Source organism: Scardinius erythrophthalmus, assembly GCF_964197995.2.
Source record: "Scardinius erythrophthalmus genome assembly, chromosome: 1".
Lineage (NCBI taxonomy): Eukaryota > Metazoa > Chordata > Actinopteri > Cypriniformes > Leuciscidae > Scardinius > Scardinius erythrophthalmus.
The window spans coordinates 16223660-16250641 of NC_138221.1; the positions used below are offsets into that span (position 1 = coordinate 16223660).

General features: G+C 43.7%; 1 protein-coding gene across 3 annotated transcripts in view; it reads left to right on the top strand.

Annotated features, from left to right (window-relative positions):
* LOC308691359 (uncharacterized protein) overlaps window positions 1-26982 on the top strand; it is a gene marked incomplete at its 3' end in the record, with an annotated part of 90149 nt that overhangs the window by 12652 nt on the left and 50515 nt on the right. For 2 of the 3 annotated variants that reach the window (XM_081366445.1, XM_081366443.1), the window contains exons 2-3: window positions 3624-3883; window positions 6540-7959. In XM_081366445.1, coding sequence (XP_081222571.1) covers window positions 3826-3883; window positions 6540-7959 — 1478 coding nt within the window. In that variant the 5' untranslated portion in view covers window positions 3624-3825. Of the gene's footprint in view, window positions 1-3623; window positions 3884-6539; window positions 7960-25816; window positions 26231-26982 lie in introns of those variants that run through there. The other variant, XM_081366444.1, reaches the window with a different exon arrangement.

Genomic DNA, 26982 nt, shown 5'->3' on the forward strand with positions numbered 1-26982 from the left:
CATTAGTACGCGGTTAGCGTCATCATGTCTTGTGACAGCGTTTGCTTGCAGGCGAGCGTGTATTTATAACAGGCTCGTATACTGCAATAGTAACAATTCCAGTCGCCTGAACTTAAGAGGGGACTGAGAAATGTGTGAGAATGGAGGTTATAGTCCAGGCCACGGCGGGACGAAAACACTCTGTTCCCCTTTCACCAGTGACGCGCGAGGACGGAGTAGCTTTCTTGTAACGTAAAGAAAGCTCAGACCGTCCGCTCCTGCCATCCCTTGTGAGCGGCGCAGTTTGCGCGGCTCGAACAGAGGGAGAGGAAACTCGCTCCGAGACCGTCCGCTCCTGCCATCCCTCGTGAGCGGCGTATTGCACGGCTCGAACAGAGGGAGAGGAAACTCGCTCCGAGACCGTCCGCTTCTGCCATCCCTCGTGAGCGGCTCAGTTTGCGCGGCTCGAACAGAGGGAGAGGAAACTCGCTCCGAGACCGTCCGCTTCTGCCATCCCTTGTGAGCGGCGTATTGCACGGCTCGAACAGAGGGAGAGTACGGGTATCTATCACATTCACCTCATCTCCTGACGCGGCGGCGGCGCGGGCAGAGCCGGCGGTTGAGCGGCCGGGAGGGAGAGGGCGAGAGAGAGCTCGAGGGAGAGGTTCCGGCGAGCTCCTCAGTCACAACAGTCTCCGGTGGTCGCTGCGAGCGGCGCTTCTTATTGCGCGGCCCGGCAGGGACAGGCGGAGCGACAGCTTGGTCGAAAGCTTCAAGTCGAGCCCGCAGGGTCGACATTGAAAGCTCTTCGCACTCGGAGAGTGCGGTGGCGGCGTGCCCGCGGCCCAGTCGGAGAGCGCAGAGAGGTGGCGGTCTCCGTTGCTGAGCGGGGCGCGGCACGAGCCGCAAAAACGAGGCGTTTTTACAAAAACGCCTCGTGCTCTTTTAGAGTACACACAGAAACAGTAATAATGTAAAGGATATGTCGCCGGATAGCGTAGCAGGCACGGATGGCTGAAGGCGGCGAAGACGGCCGGCTTCCTCAGGCGCTGTCCTAAGCTTGCTGGTCGCTGGTTTCAACGGCGGCGGCTCTCAAGATCCAGCGATGCGAAGAGCGTCGCTGAAGACAAGAAAATCAGAATTTTAGCCTGTGAGCGCTGAATATATACACGCTGGCCACGCCCATTCTGACGGTTAGAAGGGCGCGGAGGGCGCGAAGCGCCCTCATTGGTTGCCGCGTTCATAGCGCTCACCGATAGGCTTAAGCAGTTGCAGCCGAGCAGCCAATGAGCACGCTTATACAGCCTGCCTAGGTCTGTCGGCTGCTGCACTGCGTTGACAATGAATACAAAATTAAGGATAATTTTTTGGCTTCAGATCTCGAAGAAAGAAGACTTTCCCGATGCGTAAGCTACTTACGCAATACGAGAGAACCTCTCGTAAGAGAACTACTGTCTCTTTAAGAGTTGTGCGCGACGCGTCTACTATACACGCATTTGACAAGCAGATTTTCTCTCAATTTTCTCAAGTTTGCTTTCACTTTAGACATAACCGACTTTGTTTATGTAAACCTTGTGTGTATTTAACAGTATAAGCACAATAAGACTCGAAAGATAACTTAGTCAAGTATCCAGGCGCTGGTAGACAGGCTTTTAGTGCATGTGAGCTTCACATGTACGCGCTGAGGAACTCACACGTAACAGTGCATCAGCACGCGAATTAGCCTAAATGTTTAACCGACAAGGCATTAAAGCACATGCAAATTATGAACTGCAGTGTCCCGTTCCGTTCCGCTGCGTTAACATTTTATGTGAATATACGTCGCGTTGTTCAGTATGTTGGGACCATAGACTGTAAAAAAAATACAGGGACAGAGGCGCCAGAACAGATATAATGCACGATTCTACGATATTTCTTTAAAAGCAGATCGTGGAGACATTATAATCATCCACGATCAAAAACCCTAAACCACTTCAAACTGGATAGATTTTTTGCGTTTATTTAAAGTTATGTCAGCTGCATGTGCAGAATGCTTGTCACAAGTTGTAAGAGAAGATAAGGCAACTTTTTTTTGACTGCAATTCACACCCAGTGCTAATTCAGCAAAAAAAAATTCTCCGAATACACCACGTGAAACATGGATTCGGTCTTCCGACCTTTAGGATCAGTTGATTTTGATGCGAGGGAGAGAGCAAAGAAGACGGAGAGTGCGCGCGCGGGGGTGGGGCGCTGTGATCGTTCTCTCCGTCACTCCGTCAGTAGCCTGCTTCACTCACAAAACCCAATTACAGATCAAATAAGGCTTTGGCGGGACAAAAAATCGTTTTGGTGGCCGCCAAAAAATTTTCAATGTAGGAAAAACCCTGGTTACTTCACACAGCACATTAAGCTAACTAATGTTAACAAATACAACTTTTCATTTAAATAATGTAGGCTACTAAATGGTGAAATTAACATTAATAAAGATTAATAAATGCTGTAGAAGTGCAGTTTATTAATAGTTAATGTTAACTGATCTAGTTAACTAGAGTTTAATAAATGGAACCTTATTGTAAAGTGTTACCGATTTTGTTATACACAGAACCGATTCAGTGTTGGACAGATCAGTTGTTTAAACCATTCATTAAAGTGAATCGGTTCAAATGAGTCATTAGTTCGCGAATCGGTCGTATCATTAGCAGGCAGTTTTAGGACATCGCACAAGATTTGTCAACACAGAAAACATTTCATCATTGGATAGGTTTTGTTTAGTTTATTGAAAGTGTTTTTTATGTCAGCTGAATGGGCGCAACACTTTTCAGAGAAGAAGGAAAGGTAAAAAAGTTTTTTTTTTTTTTTGCACAATTCACACCCAGTGTTAGCCTAATTCAGGAAAATAATATCCGAATGCTCAACGTGAAACTTCGTTCTTCCGATCTTTTACCATTGTGTCAATTCTCAACTGATTATAAGCGCGAGGGAGTGAGAGAGAGCAAGACAGTTTGAAGAAGCGCGCGCGACCGGGCCTCTCTCTCTGCTCGTTCTGTCAGTAATATGCGATTTTCCTCAGACATAGGCTACGTTTTTCTCCCACACAAAAACAGAATTTTATTCCAAATATGTAAAATTCCGCGAAATTCCGCGTTGACACTATTCCGCGTTAATTTGCCAATTCCGTCCGCGATTCCGGGATTAAGTTCAATTTCCAAAAGATGATTTTTTTATTCCTCTTTTTAGTCAACTTTAGCATGGGTGTCTAAACGTATGCACAGCACTGTATTTCTCACAGGGTTATTCACTTAAGTTTGTGTTTCTGGTGTCCCACTTTCACATGCGTATGAATGGAAGTTAGTGGAAGGAAAAGTCTAGTGTGAACGGCCATTAATAATTCAAAACGTTTTTAGTAAAATAAATATCAATCTCAAAATCTCAAAGTATGGCAACAATGGGATTTGTCCCTGGATTCAGATTTGATAATGTTTAAAAAAAAAAATTAGAAGGTAAATTTACCTCATTCAAGGAAAGTTTCAAGGACATATAATCAATTTATAAAAATGCATTCTGCAAATGATCATAATAGCCATTTGTTGCATAGAAGTGTCATTTAGTATAAAAACAAACTCAGTAACTGATATATTATAATATATATATATATATTTGAGCAGATCATTGAAGCTCCTCCCACACCAATTGCATCATCAACGAAGCTCCTCCCACATCAGTCACATGGTCAGTGAAGCTCCTCCCACATCATTTCTCCAATAAATGCTGTAAATTCCCATCAGCTACAAGTGAAGACGAGCATCAGAGCATCAGGAAGAGCTGAAATCTGCAAAGACTGAGTTTATTAAAGAGGACAGTGAGAACATGAGTGATCCAGAACCCTGCAGAATGAAACACACTGAAGATCCTGAAGAACAAAGAGGTTGGTGTTTATTCTTCATTCATTCATGATGCTGAAGAACATTCATGTTAGAAACATTCAAGCACTTCATCACTTTTAGATAAACAGTTAAAGGGGTTAGTTCACCCAAAAATGAAAATTCTGTCAGTAATTACTCACCCTCAAGTTGTTTCAACCCTGTAAGACCTTCGTTCATCTTCGTTATTAAAGAGATCGTTAATATAGTCCAAGTGACTACAGTGGCTCAATCTTAAAGGAGAACTCGGCAACTCTAGCGAACTCTAGTCACTTCTTCGCTGATTTACCCTTTTGTTGTCGCATGTTTTCCCCATGATCTCCCCCTACAGCTGTGTAGGGCTGTCAAAACTGCTCAAAAATGACGTTCGAATATTCCCTCTAAAAAACACACGAATATTCGAACTATTCGAACATCTGGTTGTGCATTTTGTCAATGAAGCGCGTTACGTCAATAACAGGACAAATTAATACAAAGAGACATAACTACTTGTATAGGTAGTTTATTTAAGTTTAAACATATTTGATAACGTATTACCTACACAAAAACAAGTAAATCACCTAATGGCCAAGACCGCAGACCTCACTCTCGCTCGCTCGCTCATTCGGACTCTCTCTCTCTCTCTCTCGCCCTCACGCTCATGCTGCGTTCACACCAAACGGAGCGTCAAATAGAGCGTCTGGCGCGAGTGATTTCAATGTTAAGTCAATGTAAAGACGCGTTTACGCGCGTCTGGGGGTCTTGCGGCGCGAATGAGGCGTCACGCTCTCCGCGCGTCAATTTCGCTTCAAACTTTTGCTTTTGACGCGCGAATGGATTCAAAATGTTCAAGAGTCCAACTAGACGCTGTAGACGCGAATCCGACATTGAACGCTCCGAGCGAGCTGTGTTGTGGTAAACATATAACATTTCCTTGACATGAAACGGTAAATAATCAAACCAGTGGAAGCCTGCAGTGCATGAAACTGCTGTATCTAACCTACCTTATTCATGCAGTATCTGTTCATTCAGTACAGTAGCCTACACTTTAGTAATGTTTCTGTTTAACGTTAACGCCTTATTCCTGTGACCTGTCCCCACTCGCAAAGCAGACAGCCGCACCTCTGCTACTCCGGGCGTTTTTCCACATTATTCGAATATTAATTTTCACATTCGAAATTCGTTTTTTTAAAACTATTCGAATATATATTCGAATTTAGAATATTCGTTGACAGCCCTACAGCTGTGGGAGGGTGTATATTTCACAACACGGTCGTAAAAAACTCACTTGCGGCGGCCTCCTCCCCCTCTCTAGTCTCTACCACTGCTCATGTGCGTTTGTTTTGATCGGAGCAAGCCAACTGTATCGCGTGGAGCTATGTCTACCGAGGTGGGTAATCTGGTAATACATCATACATGCGTGTGTGTTTATGTCGAATTGCCGTAAAGCAATTCGTGTTTCGCGCTCGTTCTCGTTCTCATTCTCGCTTCTCACGAGACTTCCAATTTCTATCTTTCCGGGACGGTAGTCCCCAAGTGGCAAGGTTGGTTTTCCGCCTGGGAACGCTGGGGGGAGCGGGGAAAGTCACCAATATCACCAGAACAGGTTGTTTAACCATCCAAATGATTTCTAGACAGTTTTATTAAGTTAAAAAAGTTACCAAGTTCTCCTTTAAGTTTATCAAGCGACGAGAATACTTTTTGTGCGCAAAAACAAAACAAAAATAACGACTTTATTCCACTATTCATTTCCTTCTCTCTGGGCCTCGAGTTGGTTCACTAGTGTTTTAGCACTTCTGTGTTGTACGTCACACGTAGGCTCACTATTGGCCAACGCTGGCCATGTGTGTGATGCGTGTGACGTCCAACACAGACAGCGCAAAAACAATAGTGAACCAACTCGAGGCCCAGAGAGAAGGAAATGAATAGTGGAAGTCATTATTTTAGTTTTTTTTTGCGCACAAAAAGTATTCTCGTCGCTTGATAAACTGCGCAAAAACACTAGTGAACCAATAAGTCACTTGTAGTCCCTTGGACTATATTAACAATCTTTTTAATAACTTTTCTGGGCCAGCAAGTTTCGGTCACCTAGCAGCCTATGGAGGAGTGATCCAGCTCTCAGATTTAATCAAAAATATCTTAATTTGTGTTCCGAAGATGAACGAAGGTCTTACGGGGTTGAAACAACATGAGGGTGAGTAATTACTGACAGAATTTTCATTTTTGGGTGAACTAACCCTTTAAGATTATGAAATGGTACAGAATGTTCAGGGTTTTTCTTTAACAAATGGTCAGTAAAGCGAGGTTTGAGACATTTTTATATTGATTATCAACATCAGATCAAGCTAATACTAATTTAACTGCTTTATTTGACTTTTTTTTATCTAGTTCCCAATTTGCAACAACGTTAACAGAATTCTAGAAGATTCTTCTTACAGTAACGTTGATAACAGCATTGATGAATCAGCACTGAGTGTGTCAGATAAATTTACCTCATCATGGAAAATTTCAAGGACAGATAATCAATTTATAAAAAGGCATCAAATTATAATATTTTATAACAGTTCTACTTTCTACTATTACTTTAAGGCTCACTTTCATGTCCTTTCAATTTATATTTCTTTCAATTAATTATTTTGATGTACTGAATATTTTATTTGATACATTTTTCTTTCATGTCAGACCTGATGGAAGAGAGTGAGGAGAGTGAAGAACTGAGTGAAGTGAAGGAGGAGATTGAAGAACTGAGTGAAGTGAAGGAGGAGAGTGAAGAACTGAGTGAAGTGAAGGAGGAGAGAGAAGAACTGAGTGAAGTGAAGGAGGAGAGAGAAGAACTGAGTGAAGTGAAGGAGGAGAGAGAAGAACTGAGTGAAGAACTGAGTGAAGTGAAGGAGGAGAGTGAAGAACTGAGTGAAGTGAAGGAGGAGAGTGAAGAACTGAGTGAAGTGAAGGAGGAGAGTGAAGAACTGAGCGAAGTGAAGGAGGAACATCATGTCAAACCCGGAAAAAAACCTTTGAGTCGCTCAAAGACTAAAAAGACATTTTTAAAGAAAAGAAGAGCCAAGAAATCTTTCACCTGCTCTCAGTGTGGAAAGAGTTTCACATGCAAACAAAGTCTTAAACTTCACATGAGGATCCACTCTGGAGAGAAGCCGTTCTCGTGTGATCAATGCGGCAAAACATTTCTCTGTGCATCGAACCTGAAGACACACCTGACAGTTCATACGAAGGAGAAGCCGCATTCATGTTCTGTGTGTGGAAAGAGTTTTTCACTGCTGTCATATTTACATGCACATCAGAAAATACACACTGGTGTGAGAGAGTACATGTGCTTTGAGTGTGAGAAGACTTTTACTACAGCGAACTGTTTAAAACAGCACCAGAGAATACACACTGGAGAAAAACCTTACAAGTGTTCACACTGTGACAAGAGATTCAGTCAGTCAGGACATCTGAAATCACATGAGATGATCCACACTGGAGAGAAGCCGCAAACGTGTGATCAGTGTGGACAGAGTTTCTCTTTTAAAAGTCACCTGAAGATACACATGATGATCCACACTGGAGAGAAGCCGTTTAAGTGTGATAAATGTGGGAAAGATTTCAGTCGATCTTCACACCTTAAACGACACATGATGACCCACACCGGAGAGAAGCCGTTCTCATGTGATCAGTGTGGGAAAACATTTCTTTTGGCATCGCAGCTGAAGAAACACCTGAGAGTTCATACGAAGGAGAAGCCGTATTCATGTTCTGTTTGTGGAAAGAGTTTTTCACAGCTGTCAAATTTACAAAGACATCAGAAAACTCACACTGGTGTGAGAGAGTACATGTGCTTTGTGTGTGAGAAGACTTTTACTTCAGCACAATGTTTAAAACTGCACGAGAGAATTCACACTGGAGAAAAACCTTACAAGTGTTCACACTGTGACAAGAGATTCAATCAGTCATCATCTCTGAAAACACATGAGAGGATCCACAGCAGAGAGAAGCCGCCCACGTGTGATCAGTGTGGAAAGAGTTTCTCTTTTAAAACTGACCTGAAGCGACACATGAAGATCCATGCAGTGGATAAACCACATCAACACAGTCTGAGATCACAGTAAGTAGTTTATGTTCATGTGCTGAGCAACAAAGTCTCTTCTGTGTAAGTTAGACACACATCACTCTATAGCCAAATCTCTCCTCTCCACCTATAGCCGGTCTGTGGTGAGCACAGGACACTTTGTTGATTGATTGATATCTATTGACTTGTGTTCAACCAGCAGGAATCTGTAATTTGTCAGTTCAGATCAATGCTCTCTCTGACAGTAGGTGGCGCTCATGTAAAAGCAGAAATAAAGCACTATACAGGGCTCTAGACTGCGAGTAAATGGAAATTCATTATAATCCATTATAAAGCTTGAAAGAGCCAGGACATTTTTTTAAATTTAACTCTGATAGTATTTGTCTAAAAGAAGAATGTCATACACACCTAGGATGACTTGAGAGTGAGTAAATAATGGGCACTGACCTGGAAACCAGGAGAAACATTGTGCCATGAACAAAAAAGTTCATGAAGTTTTAAGTTATAAGGGTTTTAAGTCCACAAATCACAAATATTCCCTGTGGATTTAATGTAGTAAAGCTACATTAGACAATGTTTTTACATTATTCATATCAGGGTTCGTACATCCTTTTGAGAGTAAAATTCAAGCACTAATCAAGGACTTTCAAGTCCATCACACTTTTTCCAGCTCTTCAATTTTTTAAATATTATCCAGTTTTAATGTTATTTTTAATGTGATGACCAAAACCATGATTTGTTCATCCTTAAAAGATTGTTAAACTAAACATTGATTGTTAAACCATTTGTAAAATTAAATGTTTCAAAGTGTAGGAAAACAGTAGACCGAAGATTTAAAACTACAGTTATACTTAAGAGTAAAGAGAATGGAATATTCGCTGGAATATATGTATGCATTGTCAGAAAAGTAAACAAATCAATGAATACATCATCGCAATTACCAAGTCCATCTCATCTGGCATGTTATTAGAATTATTGATAATGTTTTAGAACTCATCTCTGTTTATATGACACATTAGTTACAGTTTCGGTTTTCATAGACGTTAAATGTAGGTTTTAAATCCTTCATGGGTAACACTTTACAATAATGCTCCATCATTAATAAATAACTATGCAGAAAGTAATGAAGGACTAATGAGTAGTTCTGCATTAACACTCCAGTTACTTACAACCCCAAATCAGAAAAAGTTGTTTTTTTCCAAGCACGTCCGCGCCGCATCGAGATAAAAACATCTAGACTTTTCAGAATGCCGCAAGCGCACCGCAGGTCATGTGACAAGAACCAAGCTTAGCAACGACAGACGCCTCCGGAGCGCAACCACCCGAGCACTTTGGAAAAAGGAGAACGCGGCGCGCCTAGCGTTTTCTATGCGTTTTTAGGCGCGATATGTGAACGCAGCCTTAGGTCTTCTTTGTCGCATCTTCCTCTTTACGATGCGCCAAATGTTTTCTATGGGTGAAAGATCTGGACTGCAGGCTGGCCATTTCAGTACCCGGATCCTTCTTCTACGCAGCCATGATATTGTAATTGATGCAGTATATGGTCTGGCATTGTCATGTTGGAAAATGCAAGGTCTTCCTCTTTAGTCCGGATGACATGGTGTCCCAGTTTTCCAAAAAGAACTTCAAATTTTTATTTGTCTAACCACAGAACAGTTTTCCACTTTTCCACAGTCCATTTTTAATGAGCCTTGGCCCAGAGAAAACGCCTGCGCTTCTGGATCCTGTTTAGATATGGATCCTTTTTTGACCCATAGAGTTTTAGCCGGCAACGGCGAATGGCACAGTGGATTGTGTTCATCGACAGTGTTTTCTGGAAGTATTCCTGAGCCCATGTTGTGATTTCCTATACAGTAGCATTCCTGTATGTTATGCAGTGCCGTCTAAAGGCCTGAAGATCACAGGCATCCAGTATGGTTTTCCGGCCTTGACCTTTACACACAGAGATTGTTCCAGATTCTCTGACTCTTTGGATGATATTATGCACTGTAGATGATGATAACTTTAAACTCTTTGCAATTTTTCTCTGAGAAACTCCTTTCTGATATTGCTCCACTATTTTTCGCCGCAGCATTGGGGGAATTGGTGATCCTCTGCCCATCTTGACTTCGGAGAGACACTGCCACTCTGAGAGGCTCTTTTTATACCCAATCATGTTGCCAATTGACCTAATAAGTTTTCAAATTGGTCCTCCAGCTGTTCCTTATATGTACATTTAACTTTTCCGGCCTCTTATTGCTACCTGTCCTTTTTTGGAATGTGTAGCTCTCATGAAATAAAAAATGAGCCAATATTTGGCATGACATTTCAAAATGTCATGCCAAACACCTCAGGGGTGTGTGCTGTCACCATTTCTCTACTCACTGTATACCAATGATTGCACTTCCAATAATGGTTCCATCAAGCTGATTAAATTTGCGGACGACACTACATTAGTCGGCCTTATTAAGGGCAACGACGAGTCTGCTTACAGGCAGGAAGTGTCTAAATTGGTTGCGTGGTGTGATGAGAACAACTTGGAGCTTAATCAGCAAAAGACAATGGAAATGGTGATAGATTTCCGCAGAACACCCGCCTCTCTTCCACCTCTAATTATCAAGAGCTCTGTTGTGAAGAAGGTGTAGTCAATTAAATTTTTAGGCACTGTTATCACAAACAACTTGAAATGGGAGGAAAACAGTTCCTCCATTCTTAAAGGGTTACTTCAGGATTTAGCATTAAGCTTTGTATTAGTAGAAAACCTGTAGTATTTTCGAATTACCATGCTTTCCCCCCTCATATCCCCCTGAGAGGAGAGATTTATGTATTTTTTGTCTGGAAAAAATCCTCCGATGACGCAAAAATCGTCATTTTGCGTCATCGGAGGATTTTCTGTCCAGAGGCTAAAGACTACAGCCAGTAGATGGCGTTGTTCCGCATGTTTTCAACCCGCCCATACAGGGTGGGATCTCACTCACAGAATGTACACAGTATCAGCCGTCTTTCTTTGGAAGCTAAGCTAGCATGCTCTTGTTCTGTGGAGAAAGCTGAATAATAGGAGAAAGCTGAGTAAGTAGGGGTTACCATCTTCCTTTTCCCGGACTTGTCCGGCGGGCGAGACTGTTAAAAATGTCCGGGATTCGGCTTTTGCGTTCTACGGTCGCCATTCATTGTTTACATGCACACCTCTCGTTTCAATCTAACTGAATTAATTCCGATCGGTGAATCTGACTGTAGTGTTTACATGGACGCTAAACAAGTGCGTTTGATGCGGTTGATGTGCGTTTTAACATTGCTAAGAAAATTCCCGCTCCTCCGTGAGAGATGCGTTCTCCCGCGGCCGTCAGCCTCGTCCTGCTCGCCACAGTAAACATGATGAATGGCGACTGTAGAACGCAAAAGCCGAATCCCGGACATTTTGGGTCTCTAAATCCCTGGCAAACTCATCACTTAGGCTAGCCTTGTTGTTTTCAACTGTGCTCTCTAACCGGTAGGCGTGGCCTCCTAAGGCAGCGAAGCAAGTGCATTCTGGGAGTTGTTGTCTTTCATCCACATAAGCCAAAAATACATTTTCTGGCTTTTCTCAGTCTAGAAAGCTCCAAATTCAAAAATTTCTCCACATTTCTTCTACTTAAATGACATATTTTAAATACACATTCATCTTCCCAGAGGTGAAGTATCCCTTTAAGAGAGCTCATAGTGGAATGTTTTTTCCTGAGACAGTTAACTAAACTGAACGTTTCCAGCTCTGTTCGGTCTAGATTTTACAGAGCCACTGTGGAAAGCCTTCTTTCAGCATCTATAACTGTTTGGTTTGCATCGGCATCAGCCCAGGCGAAGGTCAGACTACAGCGCATTGTGCGTACAGCAGAGAGGCTGACTGGACAGAGGCAGCTGTCACTTAACGACCTGTATGAGGCCGGGGTTAGGAAGAGGGCAGCTAAAATTGCTGCTGATCAGTCCCATCCAGCAAGTGACATTTTTAGGCTGCTTCTCTCAAGAAGAAGGTACAGGGCGGTGAGGACAAGGACCTCACCCCATCTAAATAGTTTTTTTCCAAGAGCCATTTCCCTTATGAATAGCTGATCCATCACTATTTTTGGACTCTTATCTTATCTTATCTCATGTTATCTTATCTTGTTTCTTCCTGCAGTCACTTATTAATGACGGACCATTATTATAAAGTGTTACCGGTTGTTGTTTATTCTTGATTCCTCATTCATTCTTCATGATGAAGAACATGCTGATGCTCACCAGATTTACATTGTTTCATGACCAAACTAGTGTTTTATAACACAAATCATCTTCATGACATTAAAATAGATCATAATCGTGCTCAGCAGTTGTTGACCAGATTTGATGAGATTAAAATGACTGTTGAACTCATCACTAGCCCCGTACATGCACACTTTTTAGCTATTCTGATTGAGATCGTTCTGATTGACGGATTCCGGTTGACTGTTTACATGGGACATTATCTAAACCGATCAGGTGTTTACATGTGCTGACGCTTCCAATCGAAATCATTTTGTGACATGCGCACACAGCTTGTCTGCCGGATCTGGAAGCTCATTATTTACCACTTTTTCAATCCTGTCAAGATGCTGCATCACTTAATCTTCGCGTTAGTTGTACGTTAGGCATTAACCGCGTTTCCACTGTCGGGCCAGTGCGAGCCAGGGCTTTAAATGTGCCGTGCCAGGCTAATAGCCTCAGGCCAGTAATGTTCGCACCGTGCCCAAAATCTGCTGCGTTTCAACTGTCGGGCCAGAAGCTCCACAGCGCTCCACTAAAACACGCCCGTAACATGCCTCTCTGGAACAACGTCACACTAACCCATCATTTCACCAATAAAATGAAAGTTTTATCAGAAAACGTCTCGGGTTACGTATGTAACCCTCGTTCCCTGAGTAGGGAACGAGACGCTGCATCGATACTCGATACTTTGGGGAATGCCCTCGGCATGACGCGTCTGAAGTCTGTAATGGAACTATTCCAATCTTGATTGGTGTGACGGTGATCCGGAAGCTATAAAAGGACAACGGAACATAGCCGAATCAGCTTTTAAAGGGTCGAAGCAAGTCGTTCTCAGGAGCACGAAAAGTGTGGCCGAGAGATGCAGCGTCTCGTTCCCTACTCAGGGAACGAGGGTTACATACGTAACCCGAGACGTTCCCTTTTGTAAAGGGAACTCCCGCTGCATCGATACTCAATACTTTGGGGAACGAATACCCACGTTGCCACACTGAGAGACCCTGCCCTGGTGTGAAGCAATCTGGCACACTCAAGACATGAGAACTTGTGAACCTGGTGTAGAGGACAGATCCAGACTGTAATGTTTGATGAAGGTGTGTGGGGAGGCCCAGCCAGCGGCATCACAGACCTCTTGAAGAGAAACCCCTGCTAGCAAGGCTCTAGAGGATGCCACTCCTCTGGTTGAGTGAGCTTTTATCAGGAGAGGTGAAGGCAGATTGCGCTCCTCGTAAGCTGAAGAAATAGCCTCTACTATCCACTTGCTAATAGTCTGTTTGGAGACCGGGGAGCCCTTCTTGGATAACCCAAAACACACAAACAGCTGGTCCGACTTCCTCCAGCCTGAGGTCCTATGTACATAGGCCTCAAGAGCTCGGACCGGGCATAAGAAGTGTAATTTAGCTTGATCAGCCGACACATGCAGTGGAGGATGAAAGGCCGGAAGGATTATAGACCGTGCCACATTCGTGGGCACCTTAGGCACGTAGCCAGGTCTAGGGTGGAGAATGGCTCTCACTCTACCAGGAGAGAACTCGAGGCAAGAGGGAGCCACAGATAGCGCCTGCAGGTCGCCAACTCGTTTCAGGGAAGTAATAGCGAGCAGGAAGGCTACCTTAAAGGATAAAAATTTCTCAGACACCTTATCCAGGGGTTCGAAGGGTGCCAGGGATAAACCTTCGAGGACCACTGCCAGGTCCCACGTGGGGACCCTAGGCTGGATAGCAGGCCTCATCCTCCTGGCTCCACAAAGGAAACGAATTATGAGTGGGTGTGTCCCCAGCGTGCCCACCCCTAAAGGCGTGTGGAAGGCTGATATAGCCGCCACATAGACCTTAAGCGTGGACGGGGAGAGCCCGTCAGAGAAACGATTCTGGAGGAACTCCAGTACTGAAGCCACTGGGCAGTTAACTGGATCCAACTGATGTTCTCTGAACCATAAAATAAAAATTTTCCATTTAAATGCATAAAGTTTCCTCGTGGAGGGGGCTCTAGAGTTTAGAATGATCTCAACAACCTCGGTTGAGAGACCAGAATTTATGAATTGGTCCCCCTCAGGGGCCAATCCAGTAGCTTCCTGGGCTACAGCCAAGGGTGAAATATCATAACCTTGGGCTGAAGAGGGAGGACCATCCTGATCCGGATTCACCGCGGAAGGCCTGCCAGAAGGGCCCAGATTAGGGCTGCACGTTTTCAAGTTTTTCATTAACCGTTAACCGAGGCCCTTAGCGGTTAATACTCGGTTAACCATAGTGTGCGTGTGCGCGCCGCAACCCCGCGATACAGACACACGAGAAAGGGGTAGTTCATTTTTAAAACCTTTAATAACTGGTTGGACCACATTTGAAACGAAATTAATTATTATAGAAATAAAATGCAGTGGTAAGGACAGAGCATTTAAAGTAGGTCACTGACTTTTGCGTTCGCGGCCTGTGAAAAAGTCCCTAGAATTTAATGCAGTCATATTATAGCACACTTTAAACTTTGTGCAAAGAAACAGTCAAATAAATGCGTACAACAACAACATTTATCTACACCCATTTTTGACAGTAACAAGGTGAGTTTTGTGCCTATAGCTTACACTGCAACAAAGGGCAAATTAAATACAAAATTGATTGAAATAATTAAAACAAGAGCATAGACCCACATTTTTCTTTTTTTAAATAAAAATCCAAAAAAAATAAAATGACCAAATATGCTTGTCTGCATTTTCAGGGAATAAATTACCCAAATTAGGCACCAAATTAAATCAGGCTGCTCTACAGAAATCCTTGTATTCGAATTGCTTAGTTTTTATTAAGAAATATTAACATGTCAACGTGATCGGGAGTGAGACTGGTGCGCAGTCTATTTACTGTAAGTCCAGCTGCCGAAAACACCCTCTCTGAAGGTACAGATGTGCCAGGTATGCACAAATACTGTTTAGCAAGTTTGGCCAATCTGGGAAATCGACTGGCGTTTAGTTTCCACCAGTCCACGGGGCTCATTTCTAGGCCAGTGGGACTGTCGCTAAGAAAGTTTTTGACTTCTGTTTCACAACTGGTGAGGGCTGATGAAAAGTAGTTTTCGCCGAGTATGAGTGCCATCGCCGTGGCTGCGCTGTCTTTGGCACTTTGTGCTGGGGCCGCGGGCGCCTCCTCTTGCCTGTGTTCTACACTTTGCGTAACGGCTTCTGTTACATTTGGTACATTGTACGGAACATTTGCTGCAAGGCTACAGAGTTTTGCATTTGCCAGCGCTCTTTTTTCTGGAGATAAGAACCCGAGATGCTTATGGCGCGGGTCCAACATGCACGCAGTCATCGCTGGGGATGACAACATCTCTGGCTCATCGACCTGCGCACACGTATTTTAGACTTTACTACATGCAAACTTTAACTTAGTGAAATTATCAATAATCATCTGGTACCTACCTTCATTCTTTCAGACAGGGAGTTTCGGACTTTAGTTTTAAACTCCACCAGAACCCTGTGCGCGTCGCCTTCGCTTTGTAGGTGTGCATTTATTAGTCCAAAGGTGATTGGATAGGTGTTTGAGATGGACACTTCCCTTTCTGCTGACATAACTGTAGTTGCACACTTGAGCGCTTTTAGAGTTGGCACAACATCTTCAATAAGCTGCCAGTGTGCGTCCTTTAACTCCAAAATCCGTGCATCTTGAGCTTTCGTTACAGTGCGATCTGACAGCACCGCAGTAACTGCCCACCGCTGTTCTAATAGGCGCTCAACCATGTCACAGACGCTGTTCCACCTGGTTTTACAGGACTGTATTAGTTTGTGGGGTGGCAGTTTCATTTGTTGTTGTTTTGTTTCAAGCGCTTTTGTTGCCACTGAGCTGTGGTTGAAATGGCTCACAAGCTTTGCAGCAGCGGAGATGACGCGGTTCAAAAAAAGAGAAAATCCGTCATTTATAGCTAGCTGAAGCGTATGCGCAAAGCATGACACAGAATGCCAATCAACGCCTCTGTTAGCAGCCACAATGTTTTTTGCGTTGTCATGCACACAGGCAATCACTCGTCCCGTAAGAGCCCACTTTTCCACGGACTCCCTTAACTTCTCTGCTAGGTTATCAGCTGTATGGCGAACGGGCAGGGCTTCGGTTAAAAGGACGAATGATTTTAAAACCCAATCTTCGTCAATGTAATGGCTCGTAATAGTTATGTAACTTTCCGTGTTTAGAGCAGTCCAGCAATCCGTAGTGATGGCAACTACATCAGGTGACTGTAGATCTTCTTTGAGCGAATCTCTTTTTGCCTCATAACGTTTTTCAATGCGGCGTGTGATTGCCGAACGCGAGGGAATGCTGTAGCGGGGTTGAACAATATTCATCAGTTCTTTAAAGCCTTCGCCCTCCACCATACTAATTGGCATCATGTCCTTTTCAATCATTCTGCAAATCCCCTGTGTTATGGATTCGGCTTTAGCACCACTGCACATGTTTTGCGCTAGCATCGTGGGGATGGTAGGCTGGGCGAAGGTACTCGCAGGCTCCGCGGCCGCCTCTCTAATGATGCCCGGGTGTTGGCTGTTGAGATGGTACAACAACGAGGTTGTACTTGAAGTATATCTAAGCACTGCATTGCAATACTTGCATTTTGCCCCGTCGTTCTCGATTTTAAAGTGCTCCCACGCTGTGCTTTTCTTTGCCCGCTTCATATTCGAAAACTCAACTGGTCATGACATGACTTCTTCTTGTGAACATTACAAATGTCTGGGAGCGCTCTGGCGGTCTCTGGTGGTGCAAAAATGTATTACAACTAAATTCAATGTACGCCATTGACGCCCCATTTAACCGAGCAAAATGTTTCACTCGGTTACGCAATTTTTAACGGTTAATCGGTTAATCGGTTAACCATGGACACCCCTAGCCCAGATGTTTGGAAGCCATATTTGGGCCTGTCAGTACAGGGCCACTAAGAGTAAGCTGATCCCGTACTGCTGAACCCTCTTGTACTCTAGAACCCCCGGGGGCAGAACAATCGGGGAAAGTATACACAGACATGGCCTCAACCATGTCTGTATCATGATGTCCAAACCCAGCAGAGCTGGAAGAGCATGGGAGAGGTGGCGCAGAAGGTGGCCGTCCACATGAAGGGGAAACAGGAGCACCTCTGACAAACCGACCTCCATCCCAGCTAAAGCCAACTTGGGGTGGAGTTCGAAAACCCCGGGCTGCAGCCCCTGCCTCGATAGGATGACTGCCCCCTCTTTGATCAGAGAGACCACCGACATAGTGTCTGTCAAAGATAGGACCTAATGGTCTCTCTGAAGTTTCCTCAGACCCTGTGTTTCCAACACAGGTACTAGGAGCAGGAACCATAACTTCCTCCCCATGATCAGAAAACGAGGGCATGTGCGCGTAACTCTGGTCATGCGGAGTGGGTTCCCTCTCGGGGAAAACCCATTGGTCCTGAGCCACTACTACAGGGCCCCCATGTACAGCAGGCCAAAGAATAGTATGTTGAACACTGTTGCCAGCGAGCCTGCTCTTTGATAAGGTCACGTAGTGGTGGCCTGGCCTAGCTTGATATACATGACTATGGTGAGGAAGATGAGTGTCTGAGCTGGAGACAATTGTGCCTGCATCATGACTATAACCTACACCGCCCCCAGGAATCGGTTTCTCTGAAGAGGCACTGGTGATTTTTCCTAGACTCTGAGCCATATTCCCGAGCACCTCACGAGACTCGGAACAACACCTCGGTGTTGAACCGTCTGCTCTAGTAGTCAATGGACAGGAATGAGGATGCCCTGAAGACTCCATGGAGCTAGGACAGTGACCATGCATTCCGAGGAGGTGCGGGGATACAATACTAGGCCGAATGGAAGAATCCGGAACTGATGTGCTTTTCCCCCAAAAGCAGATCTCGTAAACTTCCCGTGATGGGGTTAGAAGGGAATGAGGAGTTAAGGACCTTGTGGATCTATCACGACAGACCAGTCCTCGGAGCTGGTCTGACTGACAGTCGGAATCTTGAATCTGAACCCCCTCGGAGGTTGATCCATTACCCTGAGATCCGAAACAAGGCCTTACTCCCCTTCCCTCACAGGAACTATGAAGTACCGGCTGTAGAACCCGGGCTCCCGAAACCGAGGAAGAGCCCACCCTGAGGTTTCCTTTGTTAAGAGAGACTAGACTTCCTGTTCCAAGAACCAACCCTGCTCGGAGCTGGCAGACATGTGAACCACCCTTAGTAGATAATATTTTTATATTAGCTCCACTGTAAGCAGGACCCTCCAGGCTACATTTTGAAGACCCCTCGGGGTGTCTAAATATGCTATTATGGGGACCAGTCCCTCGAGACTGGCCTTGGCTAAACATATTCAATGGTTTCGGTGACCTGAAGCAGCTAACTGGCAGGAACTAACCGAAATATGCTCTCTACAGACCTCCTGAGAGGCAGCGAACTCGACAGGGCCGCAATGTTTCCGGGCAGATACTGCGATTTGTGTTCGCTGGAAGCTGATGTGTCCCGAAGCGCCATCGGCGGCGGGAAGTAAACATCGATTTCCTAAGGGCTGTATAAGGGGGCGAGACTCCTGTACTCGCCCTCCTGGGGGAACGGCCATAAGAGTCTGCGTGTTACGACAAGACCTCTTAGTTGAAGCCCTCTTAGCCTGAGAGACAGTCCTCAGACCTGTCCTCGATATACAGGGCTTTATACGAGAATGTCTCTTCTGGCCCCAAGCCTTATACGGGGGGGCACGAGAGGAAACCTTCTCCAAATATGAGGAACTGGCGGCTGTCCCATTAGGCTGCCCCCTGGCAGCAACCCCATGAGACCTAGATTGACAACTGGGGATAGCTGATTGTCGCTCTGCCTCCTGAAACCTTTCGACAACGGTTCTTGCCGCGTCGCCAAAGAGACCAGAAGGTGAAAGGGGGGCATCGAGAAGGAAAGCCCTGTCTTTCTCCTCGATCCCCAAGCGATTAAGCCATAAATGTCTCTCTGTGACGACTATTGCTGCCATAGAACGGCCAATAGCACGAGCCGTCTCCTTAATAATACGGAGAGATAAGTCAGCTACTCTACGAAATTCAGTAACACCGTTGAGTGAGACCTCCCAGTTATCATCCACCTCTTTGAGGAGGTCAGCCTGGTATGCCTGTAATAACCCCATCGTGTGTAGGCATGCACCGGCTCGACCCACCGCCATATAAGCTTTCCCTAACAAATTCGATGTACGAGATTTGGAGGGAAGTGTCTGAGCTATCAAGGGTGACGCAAAGTCGGGGAGAAAATATTTCACAAAATATTCCTCAACCCGAGGCATCACCCCATAACCATTCTCATTAGATTCCCCAATAGATGAGTAAATATATACATGGGGGGAAAATAATTGAGATGAACATGGATTTTCCCACGATCTAGATACCTCAGTATGAAGATCAGTGAAAAAGGGAAGGCTCTGACACAAAGATTGTGACTGGGTCTGCAGGAAGCGCTCATCCATTTTATTTTTCTTAGTCGCTTCCTGCTCATTATATGGCCATTCAACATTTAATTTAACCACTGCCCTGGTCACAACCTCCAGCAATTCCTCAATAACGGGAATATGGGGTGGCGAATCCCCATATCTATGTGATTCAGTGTTGATAATATCTAACCCCTCGGAGCCAGATAAATCAAACGCTGTGTCTTTAACACGGTCGGAAGAAGCCGCAGCGCGGGCTTCCGAACCGTGCGCGAGACCAGTGGAGCTGGTTAATAAACACTGAGAAAGGGTCGCAACCGTCTCAGTGTTATCTGCCAGCTCCACGTGCGAATCCCATGCATACAAGCGGCGCGCTGCCTCAACAGACGCGGGACCTGATGCACTGGAAACGCGAGCCTGATCTGATTGATCGAACAAGCTCAACCGGGAGCGGAGCTCTCTCATAGATAGCTGAAAACAGTTTGCACAGACAGAACAAGACAAACAACACCAAATAAGACAATACAGTCACACAGAACGCTTGCTGAAGACAGAAAGCTGATTCGGCTATGTTCCGTTGTCCTTTTATAGCTTCCGGATCACCGTCACATGCAACGTCACGAGTGACGAGCACCAATCAAGATTGGAATAGTTCCATTACAGACTTCAGACGCGTCATGCCGAGGGCATTCCCCAAAGTATCGAGTATCGATGCAGCGGGAGTTCCCTTTACGAAAGGGAACTAATCAGAAAGAAATCACTGGAAACAGCGTGAACGCAAAACAAGAGCGACCGTTTGCTGGCATTTTTGTTGTTTAATTGAATATTTAAAACCCAAGAATAGATGTTTTACCACAGGTTTACAATAAAAAGCGATACATTGATCATAATGAATTAATTTGTGTCAAAATTGCACATTGGTCACACAGAAATAAAGTGGTTTACCATGTAATAGCAATTTTTATCTCACTGGGAAAAACAGTATCAACAGGTGTAAGAAACATTCAACAGGCAAAATTGTAATAAAGAGAAAAGGCTTTATTCTCTGAGGATTCTCAGAGAATTCTCAGAGAAAATCCTGAAGACATAATAAAATTGAGACATTTTATACAGGTCCCCAGCATCTTGACCACACCCTTCTGTTTAGTGGAATTTTACAGAAAAGATACCTTCTATCTTCAACTGGTTTGGACTGGTTTCTTATCCCCCCTTGAGCAGACTACACTGTCCTTTGATTCTTGATAGTTCAAAAGGCCTTCATTTATGACCTAAATTGCCTCCTACTTCCCCTAAGGGGAGGGCATGGGACCCCATGTTTATGGTTAAACGACCCCTGTATTCTCCTGGCCGGGTCCTTTCTCGTGACCAGGTGCAAGTGTTTTATTACCCTGTCTTCCTGTCCCCTCTTCAGCTGTTAGAAAACCCTCACAGAAGTGTATGGTCAGATACTTTTACACATAGTCAAATGAAATCAACAAGTTTAAATGAATGAACACAAAATCAATGAATTTTTCATTAACAACCATTTATGACGTTTGTGAACGTTCACAAAAGAAAGAGGACACACAATTATTCAGTCGCGTCTGTTTCTGTTTATTTGGTAGCCTAGAGCAGCGATTCCCAAACTGTGGTCCGCGGACCACTAGTGGTCCGTGAGGGTACTGCAGGTGGTCCGTGGAAAGGCAAAATAAAATATAAAATAATATATTTTTTTACCTTCATTTTACCAGGAAATTCTAGGGCCCTATGATTTCCGTGATGCGGAAAACGCGGACGGAGGTAACTAGCTCGTCATGGGGCCATTCACATGTCGTGTCTTTTGCGCGCTCAAGTTCGTTATTTCAAATGTAGGCGCGCGGCAAGCGCGCTCATAATTGAAGCGACGCGCTCATTTTTTCCAGGTGCAGCGAGATGAAAACGAACTTTTCAGAATGCCGCAAGCGCACCGCATTTCATGAGACAAGAAACAATATATCAACTTTACCCTTTCCGTAACAACATTGAAAGCTCAGTCAACATAAAGGATGGGGGTACACCACAAACACTACGGGTGTTTTTCTCTTCTCCGTAAATAAATTTTTTAGCAGAGCGTTTTTCGGTGGTGGAAATCTATTAGCTACTAAAACTTCTTTGTCGTTGTGGAGAGCGCAGTGGTTGCATAGCAACGACAGACGCCACAGGAAAATCGGACCGAATTTTCCTATTAATAATAAAAGATAAGCTAATATGCATTTGTAAATGTCAGTATCATTGTAAATGTTTATCTTTTTTGACACATTCTTTTTATAAAAATGATTTAAAGGTTTAAATATGCAAGGTTTATCTTTTTATAAAACATTCTTTGTGAAAAATGATTTAAAAGCTAATTTAATCTTTAATTTAATACTCATCAATCCTACCTTGTAACTGTTATTTTTGGCCAGAGATTTGTTGAAGGTTTGGCTGAATTTTGAAGAATTTGAATGTGTTTGCTGAATATATTAACAGTTTAAATAAAAAAAGCTGAATTGTGAGTTTGTGTAAGTACATTTTTAAAGGTCAATACTGCTTAGAAGTGAAAAGAAAACAAGAAATATCCGAAAAATCCAAAAGGGTTAAAAAAAAAAACCGGAATTTGAAAAAAAACAACGGAATTTGAGAAAAAATAAAACGGATTTCACAGGGCCCTAAAATTCCCATAAAAAAGTAAAAAGAATATGTAGGCCTATATTGATATAAATTTTAAATTAAATTGTCCTGTTATTGTGTGATTACTAAAATAGGCTAGTGGCGCTCGGCCGTGACATTCAAGTTCAGTGCCGTACAAAATGGATCGGTGGATAGCAACAGGTTCTCTGAAAAGAAAAGAGGCAGAGGTTACCAATAATGAACAGATTGACATTGAGTCGGAGTCATCTTCGAGCCAGATTCCTCATAAAAAAACAAAGAAAAGGAGGGTGAAGAGAAAATACTATGAAAGCTACTTAGCATTAGGTTTCAGCTATACCGGCCCCGAAGACGAGCCGTTGCCCGTTTGCGTTTGTTGCTACGAGGCACTGGCTAACGAGAGCATGAAACCATCAAATCTTCGCCGGCATCTGGAAACCAAGCATGGGGAATTTAAGTCCAAGCCAGTCGAATTTTTCAAAAGCAAGCTCCAGGAATACCGTACAAGCAAAAAAGTAATAGAATCGACATCTGCAGGTGGGGCTACTGCTAAAGCAGTGGAAGTCTCGTACCGGGTGTCCCGAATCATAGTGAAAAAAGGGATGCCACATACACTCGGGGAGGAGGTGGTGCTACCAGCAATTAAAGAGACTGTGGGTATCATGCTGGGTGACAAAGCACGAAAGCAAATGGACTTAATTCCTTTATCAGACAACACTGTGCAGCGCAGAATCGAGGAGATGGCCAGCAATGTGAACGACCAGCTAATATCGCGTATCAAAGCCAGTCGATATTTTGCTCTTCAGCTGGACGAATCCACGGACATAGCGAACTTCGCCAACCTGCTCACCTACGTAAGGTATGAATACAACGGAGAAATAGAGGAGGAATTTCTCTTTTGTAAACCTTTGCAGACACGTACAACCGCAGAGGCCCTTTTTGACATGTTGAACAGTTTCATCACAGAACATGAGATTGATTGGTCAAGATGCGTGGGAATAAGCACAGACGGGGCAGCCGCCATGGTAGGCCAACACAGTGGCCTTGTTAAACGTGTGCAAGCAGTTGCTCCGCAAGCGAAATCTATCCACTGCTGCATCCACAGAGAGGCTCTCGCAGCCAAAAGAATGCCACCTGATCTCAAAACTGTTCTGGATGAAGCAGTAAAAACTGTCAATTTTATCAAGGCCCGTCCACTGAATTCAAGACTGTTTTCAGTTTTATGTGACGAGATGGGCAGTGAGCACCGACAGTTGCTGCTCCATACCGAGGTCCGGTGGCTGTCAAGAGGGAAGGTGCTTGCACGGCTTTATGAGTTGCGAGATGAGGTGAGACTGTTTCTACTTGACACCAAGTTCGACCTTTCTGGTCGATTCAATGATGCAGACTGGCTTGCCAAGTTGGCATATCTGTCGGACATTTTTGAGCACTTGAATGGACTAAATAGGAGCCTACAGGGGAAGTCGGTTACTCTTTTTCATACGCAAGACAAATGTGAAGCCGTAATTAAGAAGATGGGGATGTGGGAAAGGCGTGTGAAGGAGGCAAACTATGACTCATTTCCAAATCTTTCTGATTTTTTAGACAGCTCAGACACTCACCTTTCAAGTGCTGTGCAAGATGATATCAGACAACACCTGCACCTGCTGAAAACTCAGCTACGGATTTATTTCCCAATCCCCGACACAACAGCGAATTGGATAAGAAATCCGTTTGCCACCCTGGATGACTACATCCTGACAAACCTCACCTCCAGAGAGCAAGACAGCTTGGCCGAAATGTCCTGTGACAGTGCTTTAAAAATGGACTTTTCTGAGAAATGCCTGCCTGCTTTTTGGCTGAAAGTTGCCACAGAATACCCCGAGCTGTCCGACAAAGCCATGAAGTGGCTTGTGCCTTTTCCAACAACTTATCTCTGTGAATCAGGATTTTCATCCCTGGTCATGTTGAAGACAAAATATCGGAACAGACTTAATATTGAACCAGACCTCAGATTGAGGCTGTCATCACTGGAACCTGACATCCAGAAATTAACGTCTGCAAAGCAACATCATCCATCTCATTAGGTGAGCATTTATTTAGTTGTTAGCTTGTTTTTAATATAGGCCTATATTAGACAGACGATAAAAAGAGGAAGGGAAAGATGTGGAGGGGGGCAAAGGGAGATATTAAGTTCATATCGGGCTGGCAACTCCAATGGCTTTTCCTTTTGACAACTTTTTTTTATTTTTATATATTTTATTTTATTGATGGATATTTCATGTGTTGCTGTCTTTTGTTTAATTCATTTTTTAATTGTTCGAAATAAAGAATTTGTTCGTTCGTTCGTTCGTTCGTTCGTTCATTCATTTTTAACCTGGAGTAGGCCTACTGTGTTTTCATTAAATATGTTCTCATAATCACATCACACGCATAGCCTTTATAGGCAATTTATATGAAACGAAATGTTTATAAATGGAATGAATAAGGCCTGTTATTATTTTAATTTCCAGTTAGTTTCTTGATCTCACGTTTCTGAAATGTTTTGCGGATGTGCTGTTAAGTGAACTTGTAAAACTCTGAAGATCAATAATCCCCTAAAATCACCAAAGGTTTTGACATGTTGACTATATATCCAAGTGTTCTTATTACTGTATAGATTTCATACTACTCCATTGCTATGGAAATAAGCCCGTTGTTCAAATGAATCATGCCCTCGGGCGCTTGAGTAAATAAATAAATTAAATATGTGGCAGCCGTTTTGTGCAGTAAACTTTCTTTTAACAAACCTGTTGTAGGCTACTGATGTGATGACCAGTTATAGTTGTAGTGCTAGTAAGCCTATTTAGAGGTGCAGATTAATTCAGGTAGGACTGTGTGTAGACATATTTTATGTGTATTATGAGGTGGTCCGCGAAAATTCTTGATTACAAATAGTGGTCCACACACACAAAAAGTTTGAAAACCCCTGGCCTAGAGGACATTTAGAAAGAATCATTTCTACAAATATGCCACCAGAAATTTGACCTGAGGAGCTTTAGCACTCTCTCCCAGAAGGATACAGTTATATTTAAAAGAGGATAGTCCAGTATAAAGAGATAAAATAAACAAAGGATTAATATAACTTATATGATTTGTCTGATTTCTTCAAGCGTTCATATTTACCATGTTTACTATGGTAATGGTTAGCGCGCATAGTTTTTTGCATCGGGTATAAATATTCCAACCTTATACGGTGATCAGAATCCACATTGGATCACAAACAGAAGGCGTTATGTTAGCTGACAGAATTATCTGGCGCAAAACCAGGCATGCGCAGAAAGACGTACACTCAAAGTAATCGGATCAGCTCGTTTACATGGTGTAATCTGTCGTTTGATCGGTTCGTGAAAAGGTTTATTCCACCCCCTTCAATCCGACTGAAATTTCAATCGGTTTGAGCATTTTTATTCCGATTGAGGTGTTGACATGGAGCATTTTCATTCTGATTGGACTTTTAAACTGGTTATAATCGGAATACAATGCTACATGTAAACGGGGCTAGTGATCTTGACTTTGAGCTTCACTTTTCATTTCACGTTTGTCTCTCATTTGAAATCTCACTTGATTTAATGTTTCTTTTAGACCTGATGGACGTGAACGAGAAAGGAAAAACAGAAGCCTAAAAAACTCTTTACATGTAAATCAAGTCTCAAGATTCACATGACGATCCACAGCAGAGAGAAACTTTACACATGTGATCAATGCGGGAAGAGTTTCACTCGGGCCTTCGTTCGGAAATCACTTCTGCCTTCTCATTCAGAAGAAGAGCACCAGAAAAATTACACTGGAAAAAATCTTTCATGTTCAGGAGCTGAAGAAGAGGCCGTAACAACTTTTAACAGAGACATGAATCTGATATTAATTTGAACTCATTCATTGTTTTTCAGAGATCAGTCTCAGATTAGTCTCAGTCTCAGATCAGATCGGATTAGTTTTAATTTTTATTATTTTTTTGTTCTTCAAGTTATGATTGATTAAACTCATTATAATTTTATCAACAGCTTGTTGTTATTGTCCAATTTTATTGTCTGCTGATTCTTCTTGCTTCAGGAATAATTACATCATTTTCAGTTCTGAAAGCCAAGTATTACGTTTGCTTCTGGGGCTTCCCAGCAAACAGAACGTTCCCCTAACGCTGGTATTTGGTTCCTGTTTGGCTATTGTTGTCACGGAACACTAAACGAGAGACGAGGATTCAAGTGCAGAGGAGATTTAATAAACAAACACAGACGAAGTACAAAAACTCAGAACTCAGGTATCCAACAGACAGGAACATCAAGGACAGGTAACTCGGACAACGAACCAGCACAAGACTACAAACACAAGGAGGCTAAATAGGGGAACAAACAAAGGAGGGTAACGAGACAGACAGGTGGGACAAATTAACCAATAATCACATAACAAGATGGGAGGGGCTAGACAATAGACAGGAGAGCACATGGCACAAAACAACAAACACCCATGTGCAGCACAAGACAGGACAGACATGTGACATTACCCCCTCCTTAAGGAGCGGCTACCAGACGCTCCACAAGACCCGGACGGGACGGGAGGGACAGACCAGGGCGGGACGGGAGGGACAGACCAGGGCGGGACGGGAGGGACAGACCAGGGCGGGACGGGAGGGACAGACCAGGGCGGGACAAGGGGAATGGACAGTTCAGAAATCCAGGGAAGCCCACAAAGTTCGGGAGTCCAGGGCGGGACACAAAGTTCGGGAGTCCAGGGCGGAGACGACCCCTCGGGCG